The following is a 27,747-nucleotide window of genomic DNA, read 5'->3' on the forward strand; positions in this document are numbered from 1 at the left end:
AATTAAAATTAAACTAAAATAAATCCTTTTTTAAAAAGACAATGAAAATAGAATGAATGACACGAATATGTGTCATAGAATTAACCACAAGCCACCCTGATCGTGTAAGCAGAGAATGACTTGTAGGGTCTATTCAGCAAATCAGTGTAGAGGGAATCAAACAGGTCTGTCTCAGTCAGAGAACCAATGAGAAGGTTTCTTTTGGCTTTGTATTCACCTTCTCCCTATGGGAGAAATGCTCTCTAAGAGAGAGAGAGAGAGAGAGAGAGACCTTTGATCTCCAGCTGAACTATGGTTCTTTTATCCGTCATCAGTCTCAAAAAATGCATCATCCATCTCACAAGCCTTAAAGTAAAGTGTGCCATCAAGTCGATTTCGACTCCTGGCGCCCACAGAGCCCTGTGGTTTTCTTTGGTAGAATACAGGAGGGGTTTACCATTGCCTCCTCCTACCCAGTATGAGATTATGCCTTCCAGCATCTTCCTATATTGCTGCTGCCCGATTTAGTACCAGCGGGGATTTGAACTGGCAACCTTCTGCTTGTTAGTCGAGCATTTCCCTGCTGCGCCACTTAAGGTGGGCTCTCACAAGCCTTACTACCTACTTCTTACTACCTACTTAATGAAACGGTGGTACTTGTGAGTTATCTGCGTGTTGGTTGATAATAAAATCAGTTGAACATTTTCTGGGTGCTAAGCTCCGTTTCAATGCTAGCTGAAATTGCTGGATGTTTAACATAGGATGAGGAACAGAGGGGAAGGCTGAAGAGAAGGTAGCCAAGCAAAGAGCCTACCCCTGGAGCTTGCATGGCGTGTTCCCTGCTGCTTTGGAGGTTTCAACCCCAGTATCGGCAGTTGGTTTCGGGGGGCTTCTCATTTGTGATGAACCCCACCACCACCAGTAATGGCACCCTAACAGTGCCAGATGAGAAGAGCTGCAAAGACTGGTTTCTGGGATTCCTGTGCAAACTGTATAGACTGCGCAGGAATTACAGGCCAGCAGAAACACATATATAGGCAGACAGTGTCAGTTTCACAATAACATCAGTCCCTCTTAAATCAGGGCTGGGCAGATTTTGTCCTCCAGCTGCTGTTGAACTACAACCCCAAAGCCATTGTGGGAATGCTGCGAGTTGTAGTTCAACAACAGCTGAAAGGCCAACCTTGCCCACCCGTGCCCTAAATGTTCACGTCCTCTCTGCTGGCAAGCCCCATGCCCCACAAACTGCTGGTTGCTTGCTTGTTTGTTTGTTGAAACTTCTTATATACCACCTCCTCCAAAGACTCTAGGCGATGAACAAAAGAAATACCAACAATTTTAAAATAATTATTAAAGGGCAAACACCTGGCAAAACAGGTGTGTCTTAAAAAGGGCCTCAAAAGCAGCCAGGGTCCAGGAGGGGGCTGAACGAATCCGGGGGGGTGGGGTGTTCCAAAGAAGAGGGGCAGCCACAGAGAAGGCCCTCCTATGGGCCCAGGCACCATGCACTACACCAGGGCCTGGGACACTAAGGAGGGACAGCTGAGAAGACCTCACAGGATGGGATACAACTGGCCGAGAGAAGCGATCCAAGAGATATACAAGTGCTAAGCCCATATGGGTTTTGTAGGTGAGAATCAGCACCTTGAATTGGACCAGGAAGCAAACAGGCAACCAGTGCAGCGACCGTAAAAGAGGTGTGACAAATTATGACTAATACGACAAATATTTATATACTGCTTTTCAACAAAAGTTCCCAAAGAAGTTTACATAGACTAACTAACTAACTAACTAAATAAATAAATAAATAAATAAATAAATAATTTATAAATAAATAAATAAATGAAATGGCTCCCTGTCCCCAAAAGGCTCACAATCTAAAAAAGAAACATAATACAGACACCAGCAACAGCCACTGGAAGGATGCTGTGCTGGGGATGGATTGGGCCAGTTGCTCTCCCCTTTGCTGTCACCACTTTTAAGAGAATCGCCACTTTTAAAAGGTGCTTTTTTTTTTCAGTCAGCAGCTCTCCATGGTTTCAGACAGGAGTCTTTCCCAGCCCTACCTTTCCCAGCCCTACCTTCCTGGAGGTGCTGCCAGGAAGCGATTTGCATTTGTGGGGCTATGTGATGTAAAGGATGCTGGGAGTTATTCGCACTTGAATCCATGCTGCAGGGTACATGTTGAGCGAAGCCACTTTGAACTACTCTCGCAGCATTGAGAGAAGCAGCCTCATCCCTCTGCTCTCATGTTTTGTTTTGAAACAAGTCCACATGGCATGCATCGTGTTTTCTTTCTAGCCAATGGCGGGGTGAGGGGAGAGAGCTTCCTAAAGAGCGATATCTGCATTTCTAAAGAGAACATCTCTCTTATCATGCTAATGATTCTACGTCAGTGCCTCTCCCTATTTGCTCCGGCATTTTCAGAAAAAGTAGCTTAAAACCAGCATTTTTAAAATCAGGAAATACATTGAGATAAGCTAGAATCCACATCACAAGGCCTGATTTGTGTGTGGAGTGGGTCCAAGGATCTCGAAGGGACTTTGGGGTAAGTTTGGCTGGTGTGTGGACACATGCACTCTCTTCCGATGGAGATTCGAGGTAGAAGCCCTGCGTGTAAAGCCTCCTGGGACTGGACCTGTGACTTGCAGCGTGCAAAACAAGTGCGTTCCATGGAGCTGTAGTCCCATCCCCATCTCCACCCTCCTGCAACATATTGTGACCTATAATTTTTTCATTCAATAAACAAACTTGGGCTACATTCCAAAATGGGTTTGGACCATGAGCATAGCATCAGTGTCCACCAATGCCCACGGCCAATGACCAAGCCTAAGGAGACTAACTCACCACAGACATCTTTATCCTGCCTTCCCATTGGTGATTATGACTTCTTGTGCTTTTTTTTTTTTTTTTTGCACTGCTTTTTGTGTTTTTGCAGAATGGCCTTCCCTCTCCACAAAAGGCTTACGTCTTCAATGGTGACTTTGTGGACCGGGGCAAACACTCCATTGAGATCCTGATTGTCCTCCTTGTCTTTCTCCTGATTTACCCGAAGGAGGTACACCTGAACAGAGGAAACCATGAGGACTATATGGTCAATTTACGGTATGGGATCTCCAAAGCTCCAGAAGGAAATCTGAAACTTGTGGGTTTGGTTGTTCTACCACAAGTATCTATTTTAAAGCCATATCCTTTCTTTCATACCTAGCTATGGACTTACCAAGGAGGTCATGCGGAAATATAAGGTAAGCTAATTTGCAAAGCTTATATATCACACACATTGTATGCATTTCCTTCGCTCTTTGCTACCATTTTCTGTCCTCCTCCATCTAGGATCATGGGAGTAAGATTCTGAAACTGCTTCGGAGTGTTTTTAGTTGCCTGCCACTGGCCACTCTGATTGATCAGAAGGTCTTGATTGTCCATGGTGGAGTGTCGGACAAGACTGATTTGGAACAGCTGGCCAAGATTGACAGGCGGAAGGTACAGACACTTTTCCCAGGTGTCTTAAAATCCCAAAGCACCCAGTATATGAAATGGGTGGGCAGGACGCTCAAGGCTGGCAAAGGGAAGTAGTTCTTTGTGCACAATTACCTTGTGGAACTCATTGAAACCAGAGGCGATGAAGGAAACTGGATTAGATGGCTTTGAAATAGGAGACAGCAACTTTATGGGGGCTCTGTTGACAGATAACAGATATTAACAGTGGTTGATGTACAGGGCAAGGATGCATTGAGAGAGCAGCCTAACAGAACTTCCCAACTAACAGTAATGCACCAGGGAAGTGCAGTTTGTGATGCCTTCCCCTTCCTCAGGAAGCCCTCTGTGCCATCCAGAAATATGTCCCTGAGGGCTGCACAATTCTCAGGCACATAATTTCAGGTGGAGAACGGACAGTTATCAAAAATTGCTGCTTCCTTGCTGCACTGGTGCTTTAGATGGAAAGTTCTGTTAGGCTGCTCTCTCACTGCACAGGGGCATCCTTGCTTTGCATGTCAGCTGAGGATAACTAATGGCTCAGCTAGATGCGACTTTAAGGTTATCTGGCCCTACAAGCTGGTGGTTGTTCTAAAATCCCAGGCTTGGGGCCCCCAATACAGACTGGGACTGTGGCATGGGGAGATTTGACACTTGGCCCCTGCTGTGGTTCTTCTTTGGATTGCCAACCCCCCTTTTGCTGCTTCAATTTGTTCCGGGAGAGAAACCACTGCTGGGCATGTAGCAAATTCCAGCTTCAATCCCTGACATCTCCAGGTAGAGCTGGGAAAGACCCTTCTCTGTCTGAAAACCCGAAAGAGCTGCTGCCAGGCAGAGTTGACAATACTGAGCCAGAGGGAACAATGATCTGACTCAGCAGAAGGCAGCGGCACATCTTCGTGACTGCTGGTGGCAATTTAAGAACATAAGAACAGTCTTGCTGGATCAGGCCTATCTAGTCCAGTATCCTCTTTCCCACAGTGACCCACCAGATACCTCTGGGAGCCCACAGGCAAGAGATGAAGGCATGTTCCCTCTCCTGCTGTTGCTCCCCTGCATCCTGATTCTGAGCCTGGAGGTAGCCTGCAGCCATCAAGACTAGTAGCCATTGATAGACATGCTCTTCATTTGCTGCCCTAAGCAAAGTCACCCATTCTTGTGATCATCGCCATAACCCATGGCAGAGAGTTCCACAGATCAGTTATGCGCGGTATGAAAAAGTAATTCCTTTTGTCAGTCATAAATTTCCTGGCAATCGGTTTCAAAATCAAAGAACTGCATGTGGAGGAGAGAGAGAATGCCAGAGGCCACATCCTCAGAGACCTTCCTCCTCCTTTTGGCCTGCCTTCAATAAATCTCCGTAATGACCAAAAGGGGACAGGAAGCCAGTTCACCACCCGCTTCAGCCCCAATGCCATCTCCTTGAGCTCAGGCAATGAGCTAAAAACCCCTCTGCTCAATCCTGGTGCACTCCTATCATTGGCTTGCGTGCCGTGCAGTCAACTGGGCATCTAAGAAGGATGCTGGTTCTGTGGCACTCACCAGCATGTGGACACTCCTGCCAACAGGAGGAGGAGGCTCAGTGCATACTAAGCACTGCATCAGAGCAGCTGCAACCTGCTGCCATCATACCCAATGGGGCTAGGTTGCAGCTGGTGCCGTAGCTCAGGAGTAGGGCATCTGCTTTGCATGCAGAAGGCTCCAGGTTCAATCCCTGGCAGCATCTCCAGAAAGGGCTGGGAAAGACTCCTGCCTGAAATCTTGGAGAAGCGACTGCCAGTCAGTGGACAATGCGGAGCTAGATGGACCAGTGGAGAAGAGAGCTGGTCTTGTGGTAGCAAGCATGACTTGTCCCCTTAGCTAAGCAGGGTCTGCCCTGGTTGCATTTGAATGGGAGACTTGATTTGTGAGCACTGCCAGATATTCCCCTCAGGGGATGAAGCCACTCTGGGAAGAGCAGAAGGCACCAAGTTCCCTCCCTGGCAACATCTCCAAGCTAGGGCTGAGAGAGACTCCTGCCTGCAACCTTGGAGAACCCGCTGCCAGTCTGTATAGACAATACTGAGCTAGATGGACCAATGGTCTGACTCAGTATATGGCAGCTTCCTATGTTCCTATGTCTGACTTAGTAGAAGGCAAATTCCTATGTTCCCAGCTGCTCTGATGCAGTGCATCAGGATTAGGCTGCACGGATCCTCCCCCACTGTCGATAGGAGTGTCCATGCTCTGGTGAGTGCCATGAAGTCAGCAAGCCTTCATCCCTCTTGGGTGCATAGCTGGAAGTGCAGCATGTTTTTCATTGGCTGAATTTTTTCCCCCCTGGATAATAGCAAACTCACAGTCCTGTATTCAGCATCTCTCTCTCTCTCTCTCTCTCTCTCTCTCTCTCTCTAGGTTTTATCTGTGTTAGCCCAGAGAAAACCTTCTAGAACTCTGATTCCTGCAGAAGTGACTGATAGCAGACTTTCCAGGGCTGCTGTCTCCCAGCGGGCGCAGCAGTCGGCCGAGGGGGAGCCCAGCACCTCCTATGCCTCCGTGTCTGCGCACAGTGAGGCATCAGACTTTGAAGATTATGAACTTCAGCAGGTGAGTTGATTCTGTCGAAGCAATTGACACACCAGGTAGAAGAGACTAGCTAACAGACTGTGCAGTGTTCTGCCTGCCTGGAGGTTTTTCACACATGGCTCTATGCTTGGGGTATCTGAAGAACGAATCTGTTTCGCAGCATTTTAACTCGAGGGATTAGATGGACCATTTGCAAAGCCATCAGCACCTCCACCAACACCTTCGGAGAAAGCAGAAGCCCCGGAGTTCCCCCCCCCCCCGCCAAATCTGCTGGAAATAGAGGATTTTTTTTACCCAGGACATAACTCGGGCTAAGCCAGAATTTGCAGCCTCCATTTGGGAAGAATCAAAGTCCTGTCTGTCCTGGTTCCTGATAACCCGCAGGGAGGTCAGATTAAATCCAGCGAATATGTGGACTGGCACACTCTAATCGGGATTGGATTCGGGGTGAGGGATAGTCCTGTCTGTAAAACCTCCTGGTAATGGGACTTTGTTCAAATTAAAACTGTGGTAGACTGCTCCCCTCAAGTCAAGCTGATTCCCCACATTAAGCCAAAAGCATAGTCAGAGTGTCCATCCAAGCACTCCAGGGCAGATCTATTAACATTTGCATGCAGAAGATCCTGGGTTCAATCTCCAGGTAGGGCTGAGAAAGACTCCTTCTTGATGCCTTGGAGAGCCATTGCAAGTCAGTGAAGACAGTACTGAGTTAAATGAAGCAGTGGTCTGCCTCAGTATAAGGCAGCTTCCTATGTTCCTAAGATTCTGATAATGCTAAAATGTAAGCTCCTGCCTTGATTAATAGTTCTGGACATCTGTTAGCTAGCAAAACTGCAATCTGTTAAAGATCTGACAGATTTCCTTACCCAACAGCACCTGGGTATGTGGTAACGAGTACATTCATTTTGTCCAACGCCTTAGATTCTAGATATTTTGTGGAGCGACCCCGTTCCCCATCTGGGCTGTTGCCTGAATGAAGAGCGAGGAGGAGGTTGTTGCTTCGGCCCCGACGTGACAGACAAGATTCTGCAAAAGCACGGCCTGCAGCTAATCATCCGCTCCCACGAGTGTAAGCCAGAGGGTTACGAGTTCAGCCACAACCGAAAGGTAGATCAGTGGGGCAGCAGTAAAGGGTTGGTTTTTTAAGGGATGAAGATACTGAACGTATCATAATGCCCTGATTGCAAATAAAGAGTTTGAAGAATGCAAATAATTCATATATGGATCCACTGCCTGCTAGCATTACTAGGTTTTCTTTAAAAGGGCTTAGACAGATTTATGGAGGACAAGTCTATCAATGGCTACTAGTTTTGCTGGGTATCGGCTACCTCCAGGCTCAGAAGCAGGATGCCTCTGAATATTAGTTGGGGGGGAGGGCAGTGGCAGGAGAGAGGGCATGCCCTCACTTCTTCCCCTTGGGCTTCTCAGAGGCATCTGATGGGCCACTGGGGGAAACAGGGTGCTGGACTAGAGGGGCCTTGGGCCTGATCCAGCAAAGCTCTTCTTATGTTCTTATTAAAAGAGGCAGTTGAACTGGAGGATATTAGGAGTTGCTGGCAGCAGTCAAAACCACTTTGCAAAGCAAGGATAAAGTGTCTGGGGCTTTAGAGAGTCTTTCCAGATGGCAAAAAACTGCATGTCTTGAAGAATTTGTGCACACGTTGGAAATGAGAGCTTACTAATCTTCCACACATTTCCACAGGCTTGCATTTTCTTTCCCTGCAGGATCTCACAGGCCGTTCATACAGCCAGGAGGGACCTCATGCAATTTCCACAACACCACCTCCATGCCAGCTCTGGCTTTCAGTGAATAACCTATCCTTTCCCCCCATTGATCAGAAAAAGTATTAATGCAAAGGGGCAGGTTATTCACAGGAAGCAAGAGCTGACCTGCAGGTGGCACTGTGAAAATTGTGCAAGGTTCCTACTGGCCATATGAACAGCCCATGAGATCCTGCTAGGAAAGAAGATTCAAGCAGTAGCGGAATCAGTCACTGTGTTCCATTCCACCCGGAGGCCCCGCCACTGATGCTCCATGCATGTGACATCATGTGAATGGGAGTGTGGCTCTGGCTCCAGAGAGCCCCAAGCGAGCTTTCCTCCTCTTATTTCAGGCAGCATTTGCTGCCTAACAGCATTCATTTCCCTTCCTCTCCCTCGCTGGAGGGAGAAGAAGGGAAATACACTGTCAGGCAGCAAGCGCTGCCTGGAAATGAGAGGGGAAGGACTGGGTTGGGCCTTCTGGCAATTGGGCCTTGCCCCATTTGTGCGTGATGTCACGTGCAACAGGGAGTCCAGTGGCCCTTTTCATTGGTGGCCCGGGTTCTTTGAACCCGTATGCTCAATGATGGCTCTGCCCCTGGATGCAAGCCTATGGGGATTTGTGGAGGGTTAGTAAACTATAGTATCTGGATTGTGATCCATTGCATTCATAAGAATGGGTTCTGTGCCTGCTCAGGGACCTTGCAGGTAGACTAGCTAGCTCCTTGTGGCACCTACTCTGCCTCGCATGTGCGCTGTGAGGACTGCCCTGGCAGTTGGATGAAATTCATGAACTACTTGTCTCCCCGCACATGATCGATGTTTCCCAGAAAGCTCTGCTGCATGTGTGGCACAGGAGCTGCGCTGTGCCAAGTGGCAGAGCTGGGGGCTGGAGGAGCAAGTCATGCAGCATCCCACAATGTGCTTTGTCGTGCATTGTGGTGCATTGGTGCCAGTGGCGGCCCGTGAATGCGCTGCTGGGTGGCAGGGAGGCACCTTTAAAGGTAAATGCATTATGTGCTTACTTCCGCAGCCGCCACACCTGAATGCTGTTCAGAGAAGTGGCGTGCCTCCCAGCAGCCCCTGCGGCGGGGAATCGCTGCCGCCACTCACCTTGCTTACCCAGAGCCGAGCCCCTACCAGTTGCCAGGTGAGTGGCGGCGGCAGCGATTCTCTGCCACAGGGGTTGCTGGGCGGCACACCGCTTCTCTGAACAGCGTTCAGGTGCAGCGACTGTGGAGGTAAGCACAGAATGCATTTACCTTAAAGGTGCCTCCCACCGTCCCCCCAGCAGCGCGTTCACGGGCTGCCACTGATTGGTGTATTCCTCCACTGCCGGTCACTCTTGCCAGTTGGCTTTGTGAGTGCTTGGGCTGCAGGAGCCCAAGTGTTCACACGATGGGGAATGGAGTAGAAGGGCACATCCACGCCTGTCTACTCCTCTATTAACCCGGGTAAAAAACTCGGGTTACCCTGACCCAGAGGGCTGGAATCAGAACCAATCCCAGCACTTCTCAAAATCAGGCTATACCCAGGTATAGCCTGATTGTGTTTTTAGCAGTGAATACATGCAATTCCCATGTGCAGGCATTTATTAAAGATCTGTTGCTTGTTAAAATGAACGTCCAAAGAAACTGAACTAAAGAGAAAGATGGCTTCCTGCTGTTTCTCTTTGCAGGTTGTTTTGTATCAATTGTAAACCAGCATCTTTTCTGTCTTTTTCTTTCCTTGGTTAGGTACTCACCATATTTTCAGCTTCAAACTATTATGCACCCGGTAGTAACAGAGGTGCCTATATCAAACTGGGGCCTGACCTGATCCCTCAGCTGGTGCAGTATCAAGCCGGCAAGGGAGCACAAAAACTCACAATGACACAAAGGCAAGTTTTCCCCCCTTACACCAGGGGTTGTCAGACTTGGGTCCCCAGATCTTGTTGGACTACAACTCCCATTATCCCCAGCTGCAATGGCCAAAGGCTATTGTGACTAGGGATGATGCGAACTGTAGTCCAACAACTTCTGGGAACCCAAGTTTGAAAAACCTCTGCTTCATATTAAAACTAACAGAATCTAGTGGTACCTTAAAGACTAGCAGTTGGTTGTGGCAGAAGATACCCAGAAACAAGATAGAGAAAAAGTATTCTCCTTGCCCTGAGTCCTTGGAAAGAGGCAGTTAGGCCAGAAGGTGCTGGGCTTGGTCAGTGAGCAGAGAGGACATGTCACGTGCTAATGCATGTAATGAATCCTCTGAGTTTAGTTTTGTTTAATGAAAAAGAGCATTGGGAAATGGAAATTTTGAGAGAGGAGTGGTGAGCGGGAGGTACTTTGCCGTCTCTCTGCCAGCTGTTTTTCTACTGGAAATCACCCTTGGGGTTTTGTTACCTGTGTTTGTGTGTAATGTGGAGTTTGCCAAATGGAGGCTACCTACAAATGCCCTGTGGCTTTGTGTTGGGCAGAAAATCCTGTTACTCCAGAAACCAGCTCGTTGATTTTGATGGAAACGCATTTTAGGGTCGAACCAGATGAGAAGCTTAATGTGCGAGTCCAGGGCTGGTCAGCCTGAGGCTCTGCAGCTGTTGTTGGACGACCACTCCCATCATACACAGCTGTGTTATTCACATCTGGGGATGATGGGAGTTGTAGTCCAACAGCAGCTGGCGAGCCTCAGGTTGGCTATCCCTGTACCAGTGGAAGCTTCCTTCTTGGAACTTTTAGCAGCTTCTGTAGATTTTTGCTAGGTCTCTGGCAGAAAGGATGAATACTCCCTCTCTGTGTCCTGTGGTCCTGATCAGCCTCCACCCCCACAGCTGCTAGTGTAGTTAAGAAAAAAACCAAGCCTAGATAACATGTTAGCCACCGTGTCTAGTTTGGTTTTTCCTATGAGCTGTACATCACTAGGAGCCTTTACAGACAAGGCTTCCAGCTCTTGGACTATCCAGCCAGTGAAGCCACTTTGAATTAGGCTCACAGCATTAGGGAAGCAGCCCCTCCCCTCTCTGCCCTGAGTTCTCTTTTGTGTAGGTTCCCACGCAGCTCGGTCCATGTTTTGCTTGTGGCCAATGGCTTCCTAAAGGAGGTGGGACACCCCGTCTCCCTTTCCCCCAAGTGTTTAGTACTGTAGTGAAAACACCCTCTGTTGAAGTCCACACACACATTTCGGCTTAATCAGCCACCAGCCTTGGCTTTCTATTCCACCCCCACGACCAGGACCACGACCGCAACACACACACACATCAACAGCATGTGTCAGCCTTCCTGCTGCATCGCCTCTGCTTTTGCAGCTCCCTTCTTGCTTGGATTGCATGATCCTTGGAAAGCAAGGAAATGCTCATTTTCTGCAAGGAAAGCCCTCTGCTGACTGCAGATTTTCTCTCCTTCGGATCTCCCCCCTCAAACTTTCAAAGAGCAGAAAAGAGATAAATCAATTATTTGCCTTTGGGCAGCTTTCTACACAGTGTTTGCATTTCATAGGTGTGACTTGCTCTTATCATGTTAACATGAAGACTTGCGTCAGCCCCTGATGCAGTTCATCTCCAAAAACTCTGGGGTAAAACAGGATTTTAAAAACTCAGACATAATCAGGATGAAGTGAAATCTGGAAGGGAAAGCCCGATTTGTGTGTGGGGTGCTTCCAAAGACATAGAACTGACCTCAGCGGGAATCCAGCGGGAACACGCACCCTCTCTTCCAGAGGAGATTCAGGGTAAAGCCCCTGTGTGAGAAAGCTCCAGCGGGCAGGAAACCTTGCTAGTTTTGAGAGGAAGGCCAGAGGCAGGGTCTGTGTGTGTCTATGTCCCTCTTACCTAACTCTACGTGGCAGAAATCTTTCCCTTTTAGGATCAGCCGGGTGGAGGAGTCTGCATATCAAGCTTTAAGGGAGAAATTGTTTGCTCACGAGTCGGACCTCAGGAAGGCGTTCAAGAAATTTGATAAGACGAACTCAGGTAAGGCTTAGGAAGGAGAGATTTCTGAGAGCTATGCAAGTCTCCTGCTGGCTGTGGTAGAAGAGGTTCCTAGGGATGCTCAAAAACCGAAAGCATCATAAAACTGATCTGGCCTTCATGGCCTCTTTGATCCCCTGTTGCATCAGCCATGACCTTCCTCCACTCCACTCCCCTTTTCTTTTTTCTTTTTGGCATGCACAGGCAGGTGAATTTTGCAGAGTTTATGGATCTGGATGAATACTGTGGCCACTCTGGGGCTGGGAACGCCAAATGACATTCTTGGGCAAAGGCAGGAGGTTCTAGGGCAGGGGTGGGCAAACGTGGCACTCCAGATGGTGAACTAAAGTTCCCATCATCCTGAGCCACAATTTATTGTGGCTCAGGATGATGGGAGTTGTAGTTCAACAACTACAAGTTTGCCCACCTCTGGTCTAGGGGCTGGCTGTGGCATAGGAAGCTGCCTTATACCGAGTCAGACCCTTGGTCCATCTAGCATTGTCTACACTAACTCGCAGCGGCTCTCCAAGGTTTCAGGCAGGAGTCTCTCCCATCCCTACCTGGAGATGCTCCCCAGGGTTGAACCTGGGGCCTTCTGCATGCCAAGCAGACCAGCTACAGCCCCATCTCTGAAGCCAGCTTGCTATCCTATCTGCCACTCCCTGGCACTGCTGGCTGCTTCCTGGTTCAATAGGCTAGAGTGGTCGTTTCCAAACTGGGGTAGTTCCTCCAGGAAGGGCGACATGATGCCGCAGCATCACACAAGCACAACTGTGCCATTTTAGCACAAGAACTTGCTTGTGGAATAGCGAGACTGTTTTAGATGGCTGCAACAGTGCAGAGGGTTTATGCTTCCTGAGATGAAAGCATTTCTCTTCACCTTTTTGCCCCCCACTGCTATTTCAGCCAGATCCTGTTCTTAAAGTCTCCTGTTGGCTTTCTCCTCCTGGCAGGCTTGATCGCATTAAGTGACTGGGCGAAGGCCATGGAGTCGGTCCTGCCTCTTGGGCTGCCATGGCGGATGCTGAGGCCACAGATGGTGTCACGCTTGTCCAGCGGGAAGGTGAATTACAAGTTGTGGCTGAAAGACATCGCTCTGGAGCACCGGTCAACAACCCAAGAGGTAACATAATACCTCTAGGCATTAAATGAGCATGATAGCGAGGGCAGGTACATAGCTCGGGTTCCCCCCTCTCCCCAGGGCCCCTTCTGCACATCAGCCCCCTCTTGTGACATCACATGCAGGGGGTATGGCCAGCACCAAAAAGGGCCAATGCAGCCTTCCTGGGTACATTTCTCAGCCAGCTTCGTTTTCAGCTGGGTGTTTTCTTCATTCTCTCCTTCGGAGTAAGGGAGAGAGTTTTGAAAAGTACCCAGCCGACAACAAAGCTGGCTGGAAATTAGACCAGTCTGGAAACTGAGGGAAGAGTGAAGGGTGATCCAGGTGGCTCTTAGGAGCTGGGTGGCAACCCATCCACCCAGTTACAGCTCTGCCCCTGATCAAGGGCCTCCAACTTCCATGGGAATACCTCAGAGCTCTCACTCTTGATGGCTGTGGGGGCTCACAAGGAGGGCACTGCAGTGTGAGTGGCAGGCTGGACGCTGAGGACTTGTCTGCATTTCTTTTCTTGGTGATGTATTTGGGGAACGGTACACACCCCATCCTGGAGAGCTGTCCTTGTGGCTGGGCTTTGTTGCTAGGAAGGGCATTGATCTTGGAAGAGAGACTTCCTCCCACCACCAGAGGAACATCACCCCAAGTCAGAGGCTGACATGGAGAGCAAGGATACGTTGGTGCATCAAGAGAGCAGCCTCACAGAACCTCCCCACTAACGGCATGGGTGCAGCAGGGAAGCAGCAGTTCTTAACACCCTCCCCTTCCCCAGGAAGCCCTCTATGCCACCTGAAAATATGCCCCTGAGGCACTGTTCCCTCTTAACAGGGATTTCCAGATGTTGTTCACTACAACTCCCAGCATCCCCAGCTGCAATGGCCGCTGGCTGGGGATTATGGGAGTTGTAGTTAAAAACATCTGGGAATCCCTGTTAGAGGGAACCCTGCCCTGAGGGCTGCACAGCCCTTAGGGATATATTTTTGAGTGGCACAAAGGGCTTTCTGGGGAAGGGGAGGGCATCAAAAACTGCTGTTTCCCTGCTGTACCAGGGCAGTTAGTTGGGAAGTTCTGTTAGGCTGCTCACTTGCTCCACTGGCCCTTCCTTGCCCTGAATGTAATTGTCAGATATTTCCCTCCTTGTGGTGGAATGAAAGGCCACATCAGTGACAGTCAATGTAAGGTCCAGTCCTGGGTTGCCAAGATTCTAGGAGTGAAGAAGAAAATTGGCAGGAGAGATGCTTAACCCCTCTCATGCTTGATTTTGTTTTTATTATTATTATTATTATTATTATTATTATTATTATTATTATTATTATTATCTTTCTTTTATTGTTGTCATTACATTGTTTCGCTGAATGCCATTTTGTGCATTTTTAAAGTAGAAAAAAGGGGCCATATATTGATGAAAAGGGGCCACTTATATATTGATGAAACTGGTATAAACAGCTACTCACCTGGTCATGGCTGACAAGTATGAATTGCCTCCAGCCAATGAGGAAATCTGACAAAAGCTAGTTCTGAACTCACTGAACACGGTAGCATTTCTAAAGTTAACTATGTGTGGACATCATCACATTGTAGATATGAAGCCATTGCTTGCCTCCTTTAGGACCCTTGTATAACTGAAAAGGAATTTTATTTTTTAAACCAATCCTTGATTAGGACATTTTATTTTATTTTATTTTATTTATTATTATATTTTATACTGCCTTTCATTAAAACAATCGCAAAGTGGACATGTAACAGAAGAGGCCAAATGCTGCTTAGCATTCTTTATAGGCTAGTACGTTTTTGTGCATTTATTTTCAAGGCTGTTAAGCATTGGTTTCATTGCTTTCAGCGCGTACAGTCAAGCTTGCTGGAAACCATTTACCAAAATCTGTCCAATCTGGAAACAGTCTTCAGTATCATCGACAGCGACCATTCCGGTAAATGCATTCATTCCCTGCTAATAGATTTGTTTGTCTTTTATTTCTCCTAAATAGCCTCAGTGGTGGGATTCTCAGGGTTCTTTTTAAAGTGTGGGGACTTAAGGCAGTCAGGATGTAATGAAGGTTGTATATCCCAAGCCTTGACCAATTTTCTTCGTATTAACGAGTCATACAGTGGACATCTGACTCACTTGCTGGACTTAGTGACAAGCACTGTGGAAGGGGAGGGTAAAGGGGCTTCTTTTTATCCCCTTTGGAAGTAACATATCTGCAACAGAAACTGGTCTGCCTGGGACAAATAAAGATGTTAAATAACTGTGCCTCTGAGTATCCTAGTTGAGGCACCACACTTAAACTTCTAGGTGCCAGGGATGCCTGTCGCCTGGGATTTGTCAACTCATGGTATCTTCCACACATCAAGCAATGGACCTTTTTCTTTTTTTCTTTTTGGACATTGTTCTAGAAGTAATCAAATCATCCAATTTTTTTCTTATGTAATCCATACACACACACGTGCACGCACATGTGTATATACACACACACTCACTCACTCAGTCAGATGATCCTGTAGTGTGGTGGTAAACCTGGCAGCCACACAAGAGAAGCAGCAGGTCAAATGGCCCTTCCAAGAAGGACAGCACTGAAGGGCAGCCATTTTACTTGGCGGCTCCACTCGCCAGTGGCGACTGAGCTAGCCAGTCCCTCCTCTCACTCACAGCACGAGGAGGGAGAACACCTTGGCCACTTATGGCCGCTGATGTGCTTCCACCTCTTCTGCAAGCTGCAGAGGGAAGACGAGGAGATAGGAGCAGCAGATTGTGAGGAAGGAGCAGGGTGAATCAGCTGCCTGAGGGTTCCATCTCGACCTGCCTTGTGATAGGGCAGCGGCCTTTGGGGACTGGGGAAAAACAACACTAATCTTTAGAAAGCAGAGGGGAAGAGGAACATGTCTCTATATCTGTTTCTTTCTTCTTCTTCTCTCTCCTGGACCCTTTTCTATCAGAGACACATCTTTCAAACATTTTTGGAAGCATTTTTTTCATCCTCTTGAGTACGGGGCCAGCATTGCTCCCCTCCCATTGGCGCACACAGCATAATTTACTCAGCAATGGCTGAGGCTTGCACATTAGACATTGAATGGTTTCTTAGGAGTAGGTCCCACTGAACCCAGTGGCCCTTCCTTCTATGACTGGACAGTTGGACTAGAACAGGTGTTCCCAAGTGTGAGTGTGTTCACACAAATGTAAGTAGTACAATTTAGGGAGACAAGCTACTCCAGTCACTGGCTCACATCCATTTTATTACTCATAAGATCCGTCGGACCCTGACTGCCGACCCATAACCCGTGTAGCAGATTTTACTACTGACTATTTTACATGTTTGCCCTGTTTTAGTTAGTTGTTTAACTCCATGTTTTATATTTTATAGTAAACTTTTTATACTTCTTAGAAGTTTTTACTCCTATGGATAGTTGTATCTTATCAGTCTCCCCACACTCTTTAGAGTTGTATTTTATAAATTATAACTTTACAGTCTATAGCATATGAATTTTTAGTAATGTCGTTGTAACTATTTCATGATTATTCAGATTATAATTATTTTAATGTAATATGATTTTATTGCCACATGATCTAGTACCCCCTGTTGCAAACTCCTGGATTAGATGCACATCTATGCACATGGTGGGGGTGGGTGGGTGGGCAGAGGACAGATGAGGGAAAGCTGCTGAATGTTCCTGCCATCAAAGCCATATCTTGGGAGCAGAGGCTGAAACACCCCACAGTTCACTGTTGCTATTAAAAAGATGCACAGATGCTGCTCCAATCTACTCAAAAGGACACCACTACTGCTTGCAGAAGTGGGGTGCTTCCATGCCTACTAAGCGTCATCACTGTTCTGACGCTGGTCCCGTTGGGAATGACTGGGGAAGCATCTCTACAGCGATGATGCTGTGCTTAGTAGGCACAGATGCCCTGCCTCCAGAAGCAGCAGCAGCGGCGTATTTTTGAGTAAAAAGGAGCAGCATGTACATCTCATGTACGTCAACAGTGGACTTCACAATATGTCAGCCACCAAAGGACAGGGCTGTTCCACTCCATCACAAAGTTGTGCAGCTGTAGAAGTGTGACACAATGCCTATTATTTCCAGTGGACATTGTGTCACATAACTGTGGTTGCCCAGTGGAGCAGAACAGTTCTGTTCTGCAACGCAGTTGACAGTGTTTACATGCCTGTGGAAGTATGGGATGTTCTTTAACCACCCACACTACCCTGTGTGATATGTCAGACACCATTTATTGCGGCTTCCCCCCTGGTTACTTGAACAAACCAAATGATTTCTCCCTCTACCAGGGGTCATCTCTCTTGAAGAATTCCGCCAGACCTGGATACTCTTCGGGGCACATATGAATATAGAGATGTCGGATGACAACATTGGCAACTTGGCTCGCTGCATTGATTTCAACAAAGATGGGAACATAGACTTCAACGAGTTCCTTGAGGCCTTCCGCCTTACCACACAGTCACCCTCCTGAGGAAGACGGCCACCTGGAAGCGGAGTGGCAACTCGCTCTCTGGAATGCCACCCCAACTCAAAGGAGTCGCCTTTGGGGTGACCCCTAAACAAGGACTAATCTTTCAACCTAAGAACGTGCCTCTCAACCAAACGTGCCTCTCAACCAAATGAAAAGGGGAAAACAAGTCACTGCAATACACGGTTTAGTGCTGGCCTCACCACCAATAGTAGCTGACATACTGCTCCATGTTTCATGTGTGTTTTAACAAAATGTGCACGCAGTTGGGCAAGAGGGCTCTGGTGCAAACACAAACCTGCACAAACACAGTCGCACGATGGAGGATCCTTATTTCCAACGGCCATCCATTGTGCAGCTCCACACAAGTTTAAGCATTTGCACAGGAGTGTTGTTGCACAAATACATGCACATTTTGTTTAAACACACAGCGAATGTTGCGCAGGATGTCAGCTGCTGCCATTTTCACATTTCTAATACTAAATATGAGAGGAAGCTGGAAACCCAGAGGTCCTTCTATCCCAGCACCAGCTTTTAATACTAGGAAATAAGCATAGCCTCTTTTTAAGCAAAGCTTTTAGAATTAGATTGTGAATAATGTTTCCCCTGATTTTAAAATGTTAAATAAATAAACAAACACAGGAATGTGAACCATGTCTCTGCTTGTAGGTTTTTAAAAATTTCTTTGTTTCCACAGCCCACGATGACAATCCAACGTGAACTGGCAAGTTTAAGTTTAAAACTCCCAAACCCAATACAGGGGCTGGGAGAAAATAGGCATATATAAGACTGGACCCACAACCAGCATCCTGTTTCACATAGTGGCCTACCAGATGCCTCTGAGAAGCCCACAGGCATGAGGTGAGGGCATGCAGAGGCACACTAACCCCCAGACTTTGGGGACCCGGTTCGGTCCAGTCCGGTCCGGTCCTCCAAGATCTGGGGGGCGGGCTCCAAATGGTTGGGGGCTGGGGGCCTCCAGCAGCCACCCTACGCCCATCCTGTCAAAGCTCCGCTTTTTTAAAAACTCTTTTTAAAAAGCTCTGCTTTTTAAAAACATGGCCGAGTGGTGGCTGCAGGGAGAAGTGGAGCAGTCCTTCTCCCTTCTCTCCCCCTCCCCTGGAAGCAGTGGGGTGGGAACAAGAGCGACGCTGGGCCCATCCGTTCAGTCCAGCGTCTTTAAGCAACTGCGAGGCGTGCCTGCGCAGTTTAGAGATAGTCACAAGCCCGTGACGTCAAAGGAGGTTTCGGAGGGCCCTGCGTGCGGGGGTGGGGGCTCGCAGCTGGGTGGTCCAGGTGCCCAAATTACCTTGGTGTGCCCCTGATAGCATGCCCTCTCTCTTGCTGTTGCTCCCCTGCAACTGGTATTTAGAGGCATCTTGCCTCTGATCCTGGAGGTGGCCCACAGCCACCAGACTAGTAGCCATTTATAGACCTGTCGCCCATGAATTTGTCCAAGCCCCTTTTAAAGCTATCCAAGCTAGTGGCCATCATCACATCCCATGGCAGAGAATTCCATTGATTTAATTATGCACTTTGTGAAAATGTACATCATTTTGTTGGACCTAAATTTCCTGGCCATCAGTTTCATGGGATGACCTGGTTCTATTGTTGTGACAGAGAAAAAATTATCTCTGTTCATGCATAATTTTATGTACCTTTATCATGTCTCCCTGTAGTTGCTCTTTTCCAAACTAAAAAGTCCCCAATCTTGTATCCTTGCTTCAAAAGGAAGGTGCTCTAGGCTCCTGATCATCTTGGTAGCCCTCTTCTGTACTTTCTCATTCTACAATGTCCTTCTTAAGATTCGATGACCAGAACTGTACCCAGTACTCCAAATATGGCTGCACCACAGATTTGTATAAAGGCATTATAACATCAGCATTCTTATTTTTATTCCCCTTCCTAATGACCCCTAGCATGGAATTGGCCCTTTTCACAGCTGCTGCACACTGAGTCAACACTTTCAGTGAGCAGTTCATTATGACCCCCGAAGATTAGGGGTGTGCTTTGTGCACAAAACATGATTCGGACACCGATTTGCAGCACACCCCTTTTACACAGAGGCTTACACATTCCCTTGAATATGGAGAGCAGGTCAATACCTGCTCCTCCAACACTCATCACGACTTCTTAATCACAGCACTCCCCCCAGCTATCATTGCATGCCAGTGGCGCTCTTCCCCAGCTGCCTCTGCATGATGCCAGCATTCACATGGCCTCCATGCATGCCTCCGAACTGTGTTTCATGCACATCCCTACCCAAGAGCCTTCTCCTGGTAAGTCACTGACAGCTCAGACCACATCAGTGTCTATGTGATGTTGGGGTTTTTTGCCCCAATTTGCCTCACTTTTACATAATGAACTGCCTTTGCCATTTTGTCATTCAGCCAGTTTGGAGAAATCCTTTTGGAGCTCCTCCAAATTGCAATGTAGACATAAGCCCCTGCTGCACTTTGGGTCTTACTTCATATGCCATTTGTTTTCTGGGTGTTTTTGTGATGGGGAGACACTGGTGCTTAGTCTCAGCTCCTTTCCCCCTCAGAAACACAAAACTGTGAAATGGCTGCAGGGCTGAGGAAAGAGTTTTACATGTACCACCCCACTCGCCCCAAACTCAGAAGCAGAAGGGCTTTTATTACAGCCTGGTGGGTTTTTAATTGTAATTTTGTTTTTATTCTACATGTTTTGTTTTGTGTTACATTTTAAATTACTTTTATTGTTGCGAGCTGCCCCAAGCAGTATTTTACTGGAGGAGGAGGATATAAGTATTTTTAATAATACATAGTACTCATCCAAACACCACCTGCCCATCATTGGAAGTGGAAAAAATACACCATTTACTTCAGCAAAATAAATGTTCTATGCCTTAAAAGGGAAGGGAAGCCTTTCTCTTAAGTGTACAAGATGCCATCTTCTATTGAAGCAGACCAGAAGACCATCTAGTCCACTACTATCTCACTTGTTTTCCTTGCACAAGGAAGTGTGTCAGTGCTACCACCTGAGAGTCATTTATCAGCACCAGGGCTGCAGCTGTAGCCATGGGAAATTGGCATTTTTGCTAGGGGTGTGCAATTCGATTTGAGATCGAATCAGGGGCAATTCACAGATTTGACCTTGAATCAAATCACCTTCAAAATGAAGGGCGGTATAAAAATCGAATGAATGAATGAAATAAATAAATAGAGGGCCCGATTTGGGGTTGAAGCAGATCACCCCTGAGGAAATTCCTAAGGGAGGGACTTTGGAATGGAGTGAACAGGTGTCTATGAAATTCACTTGGCGTTAACTGAGAGAGGCAGATAGGGATGTTTGGGGCTAGAGACAGGGTCTCTAGGTTGGTGGGTAGGTTTAACACACCAGGCATGACCGCTGTAGAGCAAGCTTGACTATCAAGTGTAAGTGCTGGTTGTATATGGGTGATTACACAGGATATATAGCCAGGTGGGATGTATTCCAGTAAGGGTGTTTAGACTTTCAACACCCTTACTGGAATATATCCCACCTGGCTATATATCCTGCTTGTTGTTTCTAAACAGTCACCTTAGTAAACTGAAAGTAAAGCCTTTGTTGATGTACTGACACAATCTTATATAAGTACCCAAGTTTGAAAGAAGTTTGAAATATAGAGTTGGTGTACAGTCTTGCCAGTTCTAAGTTTCTTACTTTGTCTCAAACCATGACATGGCTGACCCTAGATTGTAGTGACTAAGAAACCACTGAAGCTATTGTACAAGAATAAAGTTATTTTCTTTGGTTTGGAACTTTAAAACAGTTTCAACTCTGTCTACTTCTCCCCATATGACCACTCAACCACAATACCAAAGTTAGTGTTAGAAAGCCAAATTAGGATTTAATTTGTGGCTGTGTAATAAAGGATTTAACACCAATCAAAAAGGTCACAAAAGGTACATTGGTACTCACCGTGAAGGTGTCTTCTGGCTGGTGTAGAAGAGGTCACCCAAGCTTGGGATTACATCCCCCCCACATGCTCCAAAAGGCAGGAAGTAGTCATACTTGAAGATCCTTAACCCAGTGCATGTGGGCGGATCTCCTCAGTGCTTAAAACAGCTCAAGCTACGGAATGAAAACCACAGAACACAACAGAGAATATACAACAATATACAAACAATAATGCGGAGAAAGACAGAAAAACTGTCCCCCTACAACCAGATCATCAGCTCCAGCCTAACACAACCCGGGCGGGCCTTGGGTGACCTCTTCTACACCAGCCAGAAGACACCTTCACGGTGAGTACCAATGTACCTTTCTCGGCTGGTGTAGGAGGTCACCCAAGCTTGGGACATACCACAGCACCAACCACGGGAGGGAAAATACCCAAGCTGGAGCTACTGACCTGGAAGGACCTGTTGCAGGACCCTCCGACCAAATGCTGCTCTGGCAGCTTCATGTTCATCCAACTTGTAATGCCTTGAAAATGTAAAAGGCAACGACCAAGTAGCCGCCTTGCAAATCTCTTCATGGGACACCGGTGAAGATAACACAGTGGAAGTGGCTGCCGATGTAGTTGAGTGCGCCGTAATCTGACCAGGCACCGAAAGTTTCTGGGCTTCATACAACATCGTAATGCATGAATGAACCCATCGAGCAATAATGGCTGAAGAGACCTTGCATCCCATCTTAGAAGCCTTAAAGGCCACAAAAAGAGCATCTGACTTACGAAAAGCCTGCGTCCGGTTGCACTCCTTCTCTGCAGGGTGACGAGCATCCGGACAAAAAGAAGGTAATTAAATGACCGCCTCACGATTAAACTGAGACTTTACCTTAGGGATAAACGAAGGATCCGGGATAAGTCTCACAGAGTCCTTAGAGAAATTACACAAATTACTCTGAACTGACAGAGCCTGCGATTCAGAAATCCTCCTGGCTGATGTTACAGCTACTAAAAAGGCCACCTTCCAGGACAGCATCTGCAATGATACAGATCAAAGTGGTTCAAATGGCGGAAACTGCAGACCCCACAACACAATATGCAAATCCCATGACGGAAAACGATGGCAGACCAGAGGAGACAACAAAGCTGCCCCCCTCAAGAACTTGCGTAGAAGAGGGTGCCACGCCTGAACAAACGCTGATGAGGAAACAACATCTGGATCAAGCACGCCGCCTGGTGTTTAAGCATGTTGGGTTTCAGACCAAGCGCAAGGCCATCCTGAAGAAAAACCTAGTAATCCCCTCGACCTGCACTTGTCCAGCTGCAGGGAGAGCTTTGCTGTCCAGCGCAGAAAACTACGCCAAGTCGATTGGTAAATCTTGTTGGCTGAACACTTTCTAGATGCAAGGATGGTAAATCGGACCTTGACACAGCAGAACTGGATGGTCTGGCAAACTGAGTGGATGACCTACGGTCAAGTCGACGATCTCAGAAAACCAAGGCCCTCTGGGCCAAAAAGACGCAATCAATATCAGGGATGCCCGGAAACCCCGCAGCTTCCTGAGGCAACGGGAGAGCAGCGGCACTGGAGGAAATGCATTCAGCAGACACGGACGCCATGGCACCGATAGCGTATCCGTCTCTTCTGCCCCCAACATCGGGCAACGTGAGTAAAACCTCTGAATCTTGGCATTCTGAGGATATGCAAACAAGTCTATCTGGGGACATCCCAGCTGCTCTGTCAGCCACCTAAATACTTGAGGGTGCAGGCCCCATTCTGCCGGCTGGATCTCCTGCCGTCTTAGCCAATCTGCCCGAACATTGGAAATTCTGTTTACATGATGGTCCAGAATGGATATTAAGTTGTTCTGTACACATTAAGATATTCCTTCCCTTCACCAAGGGCGTGAAGGCTCTTAGGGCCAGAAAGACAGCCCACAGCTCGAGCCAGTTTATGCTATGGAGCAACTCTTCCACCGACCAAAGCCCCTGGGCAGAACTGTTCCAACAGTGAGCCCCCCAGCCCGATAGACTGGTGTCCGTCGTGACCATCACTCTCTCGGGTTCTATGAACAGCTTGCCCTTGTCTAGGTTCCCCGGGCCGTCCAATGAATCGACTCGCGAAGAGAGGAATGTTCTTGTCACGTTTGAGGGCAATCCTGTGCTGGTAAAGGAGGAAACCCCACTGTAACTGGCGTAGATGAAAACCTCGCCCAAGGCACCGAGTCCATAGCCGCCACCATGAGACCCAACAAACTTGCTAGATTGAGAAGGCTGGCCCACAGTCTCGAAGCAATCACACGAGCCAGTGACGTTAAGACCTCCATCCGATCCTGTGGCAGAAACAGTTTGCCTACTGAGGTGTCCATTACCATGCCCAAATGACGAAGGCTCTGTGTGGGCATCAGGTGACTCTTGCCCACATTTATCAGAAACCCATGCGCACGTAACACAGACATTGTTCTGGACAGAGCCGACTGAACTGCCCCTTCTTGAGCAAGTTGTCGAGGTAACAATACAGGTGGACCCCCTCAGTGCATAAAGTGGCCACTAGCAGACTAGAACCTTCATAAAAACTTGGGTGGCTGATGAGAGACCAAAAGGAAGGGCTCTGTACTGATAATGCCTCCCCATGTAGCAGAAGTGGAGTATATGTCGACTGCGTGGATGAATGGGGATGTGTAAATACGCCTCCTGGAGATCTATTGAAGTCATGTAGTCCCCCATCTGCAATGCCTCTGAGATGGTACAAAGGGTTTCCATCCTGAACCTCCTTTTTATCACAAAACGGTTGACTGGGCGTAGGTTGAGAACTGCCCTGGCCGATCCGTCCTTTTTTGGCACCGTAAAATCACAGAATAGATGCCCTTGCCTCTCTGAAGAGGTGGGACCTCCTCTATGGCCCCTATAGCCACCAGATACTGAATGGCCATGGACAACCCCTTGTGCTTTTCCGGTTTCCCAGATCTAGGGGTAAGGAGGAATCTGTTTCCTGGGGGGCTGGCCAGCTCCACTTCGTACCCGTGTAGGCTAATGGAAAGAACCCACCTGTCGATGGATTCTTTCCAAAACAGTCCAAATGGCAGACCCCCACTTTGCCTGAGTGGGAGTCAGAACTGCTGCTCTGGGGCCCCGCTGCTGGTTTCCGAGAGACTGATGGTTCTGCTGAGTGCACCCTTGCCTGCCTTGGCCTCTGGATCTGTTCCACTGCGATCAAAAAGGCCTAAAAGGCTCCCTCTGACAAACTGAGGTCTAAACGCCCTGAAGGTTTGCATCGGTCTATGATTAAAACTCTTGTCCTTCTTCCTAGGAGCTGATGGCAGAGCCCTGCGGTTATCCTTAGTTTCAATGAGGACCTCTTTCAGGGCCTCATTCCCAATTAGCTTTCCCCCCAGCATAGGGAACAGCAGCTAATTTAGCCCTAGACGTATTATCAACTTCCAAAATTTTAGCCATATGTTGCGTCTTGCCAGGACACCTGCACTGACCGCACGTGCCGAGAACTGAACACTGTCCAGAGTAGCATCCGCTGAAAAGGCAGCCGCCCTCTGCAGACGAAGTAGCTTATGCCACATCTTAGACTGATTAGTGGGAGGGTCATTGGGTAACTCGCCAACCCACAAGACTGATGCTCTAGACACCAAGGACACAGTGGTGTCAGCTCTGATGGCCACTGCTCAAGCCTCGTGGGCCCTGCGCAGTGCAGATTCTGCTTTTCTGTTTTCTGGCTCCTTAGAAGAGGAGTCCCCATCCTTGGGTACCACTGTGCTACTAAGTAGGGCCCCGAAGTGAGCAACCGTAAGTGGCACCTTCAGCAAGTCCAGAGTCTCCTCCTCAAAGTTGTACAATTTGCTAGCCAATGTCAACATATGCTTTGGGAGTCGCAATAGCTGCCCATTCCTCCTTGATGGTCTTAGTAAAGCCCTCAGGTATCACTGATTTAATCTGCGGTACCTTAGCCTTAGGCAGCACCAAGGAGCCCTTGGACACAGGAGAGATCTGTTCCTCTGTAACTGGCTACAGATCAAGCGCAGCAATAGCCTGGTTAATTAGTGGCTGAAAATCCACCATAAGAGAGAGCCTCTGACTGTGTAAGTTTGCAGCAGAGTCCTCAATCATCTCCCCCTCTTCCGAGGAGGAGGGCCCCTTGTCTGGGTTGCCCAGCAATGTCTCTGACCCACTGACCCTGGGTCACAATAGATCTGGGGAGTCCTCTCCAGACTCATCTGAAGACCTCCCTCTACGCAAGGGCACAGAGTCCTGGCGTATAGCCACCCTGGGCTGCTTAGCGGGCACCATCTCCTCCTGAGAGTCTGAGGGCGACACATGGATCACAGCCTGCCTTGCAATGCCTTGCAGGCTTCCGCGCTTTAAGCGCCGCTGCCAGTGAGACCTGAACGGCCTCCTGAATCCAGCCCTTTGCAGTGGCAGCATCAGGGGGAACCCCCACATTCCCTGTAGGAGTAGGCCCTGAGGGAGGGGCCACATAGGGGGCATCTGCACTCACCTCCTCCCCCCCGAGCAAGTCCCGATCTTACCGGGGGGAGCTGTTCATGGCCTTCTGGGTGCTCCGACGCCCCATCCACGGGCTCAGCACCGCCTGCCTCATCATCCTGCACGTCTTCCCCGTCCGATTCCGACAGGCTCTGGGGCGGCCACTCCTGCTGACGTTCCTTTCAGCGTGGCCCCAATACTCGCTGAGGCAGTCCTCCTCCTGCACGCCCAACTGCTAGGGAAAGGAGTTGGGGGGGGGGGCGAGGCCAAACATCACAGGCTTACCTTGCTCGCGCTGCCGGGCGAAAGCTCTCTCACCAACGGGGCCTCCTTGTAGGGAAGCCTCCGATTCTGGTGCCACCACTTGTGTCCTGCTACGGTGGATTGCTGGTGGCATGAATTGCGCCCAGTCTCCTCACCGGTATCTGGCCACCAACGGGGCCTCCTTGTCAGGAAGCCTCCGATTCTGGTGCCGCCACCTTCGTCCTGCTTCGGTGGATTGCTGGTGGCATGGATTGCGCCCAGTCTCCTCACCGGTATCTGGCCACCAACGGGGCCTCCTTGTAGGAAAGCCTCCGATTCTGGTGCCGCCACCTGCGTCCTGCTTCGGTGGATTGCTGGTGGCATGAATTGCGCCCAGTCTCCTCACTGGTATCTGGCAACAGAGAGGACCGCTGTGGCCTACAGGCGCCAGCAAGGTCATCTGATACATCTGCCATTTTCCTTACAGGATTTGCGTAGTCCCGAGTTTTTGGCGGGAACAGGCGCTGATGGGCGGATCTCTCCCTAATAGCCAGGAGTCCGAAGGTCTTTTTAGCGGACATCGGCCAAAAGGTCGGCAAGAGGTGAGGAGAGGTAACGAATAACAGAAAGGACAGTAGAAGAACAGATATGATTTTTTTTTTTTAAAAAAATTTAAAATTATTATTATTTTTTTTTTCTTTAGTAACTAGAGAGAACTAATAGTAGTAGAATACCAGGTGAAGAATAGATTGGAAATAGTCAAAAACAATAGGAATATAAGCAGAAGAAAAGAAGAGGCCTAGTTAACTAGGCCAAAGCCTGCGAGCTGTAATGCAAGCCTTCTGGAGCAAAGGCAGGAAGTAGAACTGGGGAGATCCGCCCACATGCACTGGGTTAAGGATCTTCAAGTATGACTACTTCCTGCCTTTTGGAGCATGTGGGGGGGATGTAATCCCAAGCTTGGGTGACCTCCTACACCAGCCGAGAACATATCGTTTATTTTAACATCCATCTATCTATCAGCCAACACTAATTTCTCAGTCCCAAACTCAGGTCCTGACAAGCTGGTCTGCTGATTGAGGTCAGTGGGTACGCCAGCCCTCCATTCCAGATTTAGTGCATCTGCCCACCTCGGAGGACTCGACCAGTCCTGAGGCAGGCAGATGTACTGCCTGGAGTAGAGGGCTGGTTTAACTGCTGACACCAATTGATAGACCAGCTCTCTCCATAAAAAAAGCACCATTTTGAAGCCCTTTTTACAGCAAAACAGGCCTCAAAATGGCAATTGAATCACCCGAATCGATTTGTGTGATTCGAGAGTGCTTTATCAAGACAGCCAGCCAAGCCAGCTGTTCTCAACACATCAATTTGGTGGTTCTGCAATTCAATTTGACCTCGAATCGAATCACTGGATTTGATTTGTGCACACTCCTAATTTTTGCCATGTGGAGGTAAATTAGGAATACCTCTCTTACAACAAGCAAGCTTTTCTTTAGTGCTAAAATCAAGCTTATTGTTAATCCACCAAAGTCTCAGGCAGTGTTCCCTCTAACAGGGATTCCCAGATATTGTTGACTACAACTCCCATAATTCCCAGCAAAAGGCTATTGAGGCTGGGAATGCTGGGAGTTGTAGTCAACATCTGGGAATTGCTGTTAGAGGGAACACTGGTCTCAAGGATTCCAAAGTTATAAAACCAATCTCTTTGAACTATACAGCATCAGGTGATCTGTACTTAGGGGCCAAACTAGATGAGATTCAGGAGATCCACCATCAGATCTCCCAAAGCCTTTTTAAAAAAACAATCTTTTTTCTCC

General features: G+C 48.2%; 1 protein-coding gene across 6 annotated transcripts in view; it reads left to right on the plus strand.

The window, feature by feature from the left end:
• The window catches only part of PPEF2 (protein phosphatase with EF-hand domain 2), a 36,507-nt gene extending 18,558 nt beyond the window's left edge, over positions 1-17,949 (plus strand). For 5 of the 6 annotated variants that reach the window (XM_053251358.1, XM_053251359.1, XM_053251361.1 and 2 more), the window contains 10 exons: positions 2,918-3,084; positions 3,188-3,224; positions 3,313-3,462; positions 5,851-6,042; positions 6,943-7,128; positions 9,519-9,661; positions 11,619-11,725; positions 12,676-12,845; positions 14,677-14,764; positions 17,120-17,949. In XM_053251358.1, coding sequence (XP_053107333.1) covers positions 2,918-3,084; positions 3,188-3,224; positions 3,313-3,462; positions 5,851-6,042; positions 6,943-7,128; positions 9,519-9,661; positions 11,619-11,725; positions 12,676-12,845; positions 14,677-14,764; positions 17,120-17,301 — 1,422 coding nt within the window. In that variant the 3' untranslated portion in view covers positions 17,302-17,949. Of the gene's footprint in view, positions 1-2,917; positions 3,085-3,187; positions 3,225-3,312; positions 3,463-5,850; positions 6,043-6,942; positions 7,129-9,518; positions 9,662-11,601; positions 11,726-12,675; positions 12,846-14,676; positions 14,765-17,119 lie in introns of all 6 variants that reach the window. The other variant, XM_053251360.1, reaches the window with a different exon arrangement.
• Positions 17,950-27,747: the final 9,798 nt, after the last annotated feature.

This window comes from Hemicordylus capensis, chromosome 5, assembly GCF_027244095.1.
Source record: "Hemicordylus capensis ecotype Gifberg chromosome 5, rHemCap1.1.pri, whole genome shotgun sequence".
NCBI classification, from domain to species: Eukaryota; Metazoa; Chordata; class Lepidosauria; order Squamata; family Cordylidae; genus Hemicordylus; species Hemicordylus capensis.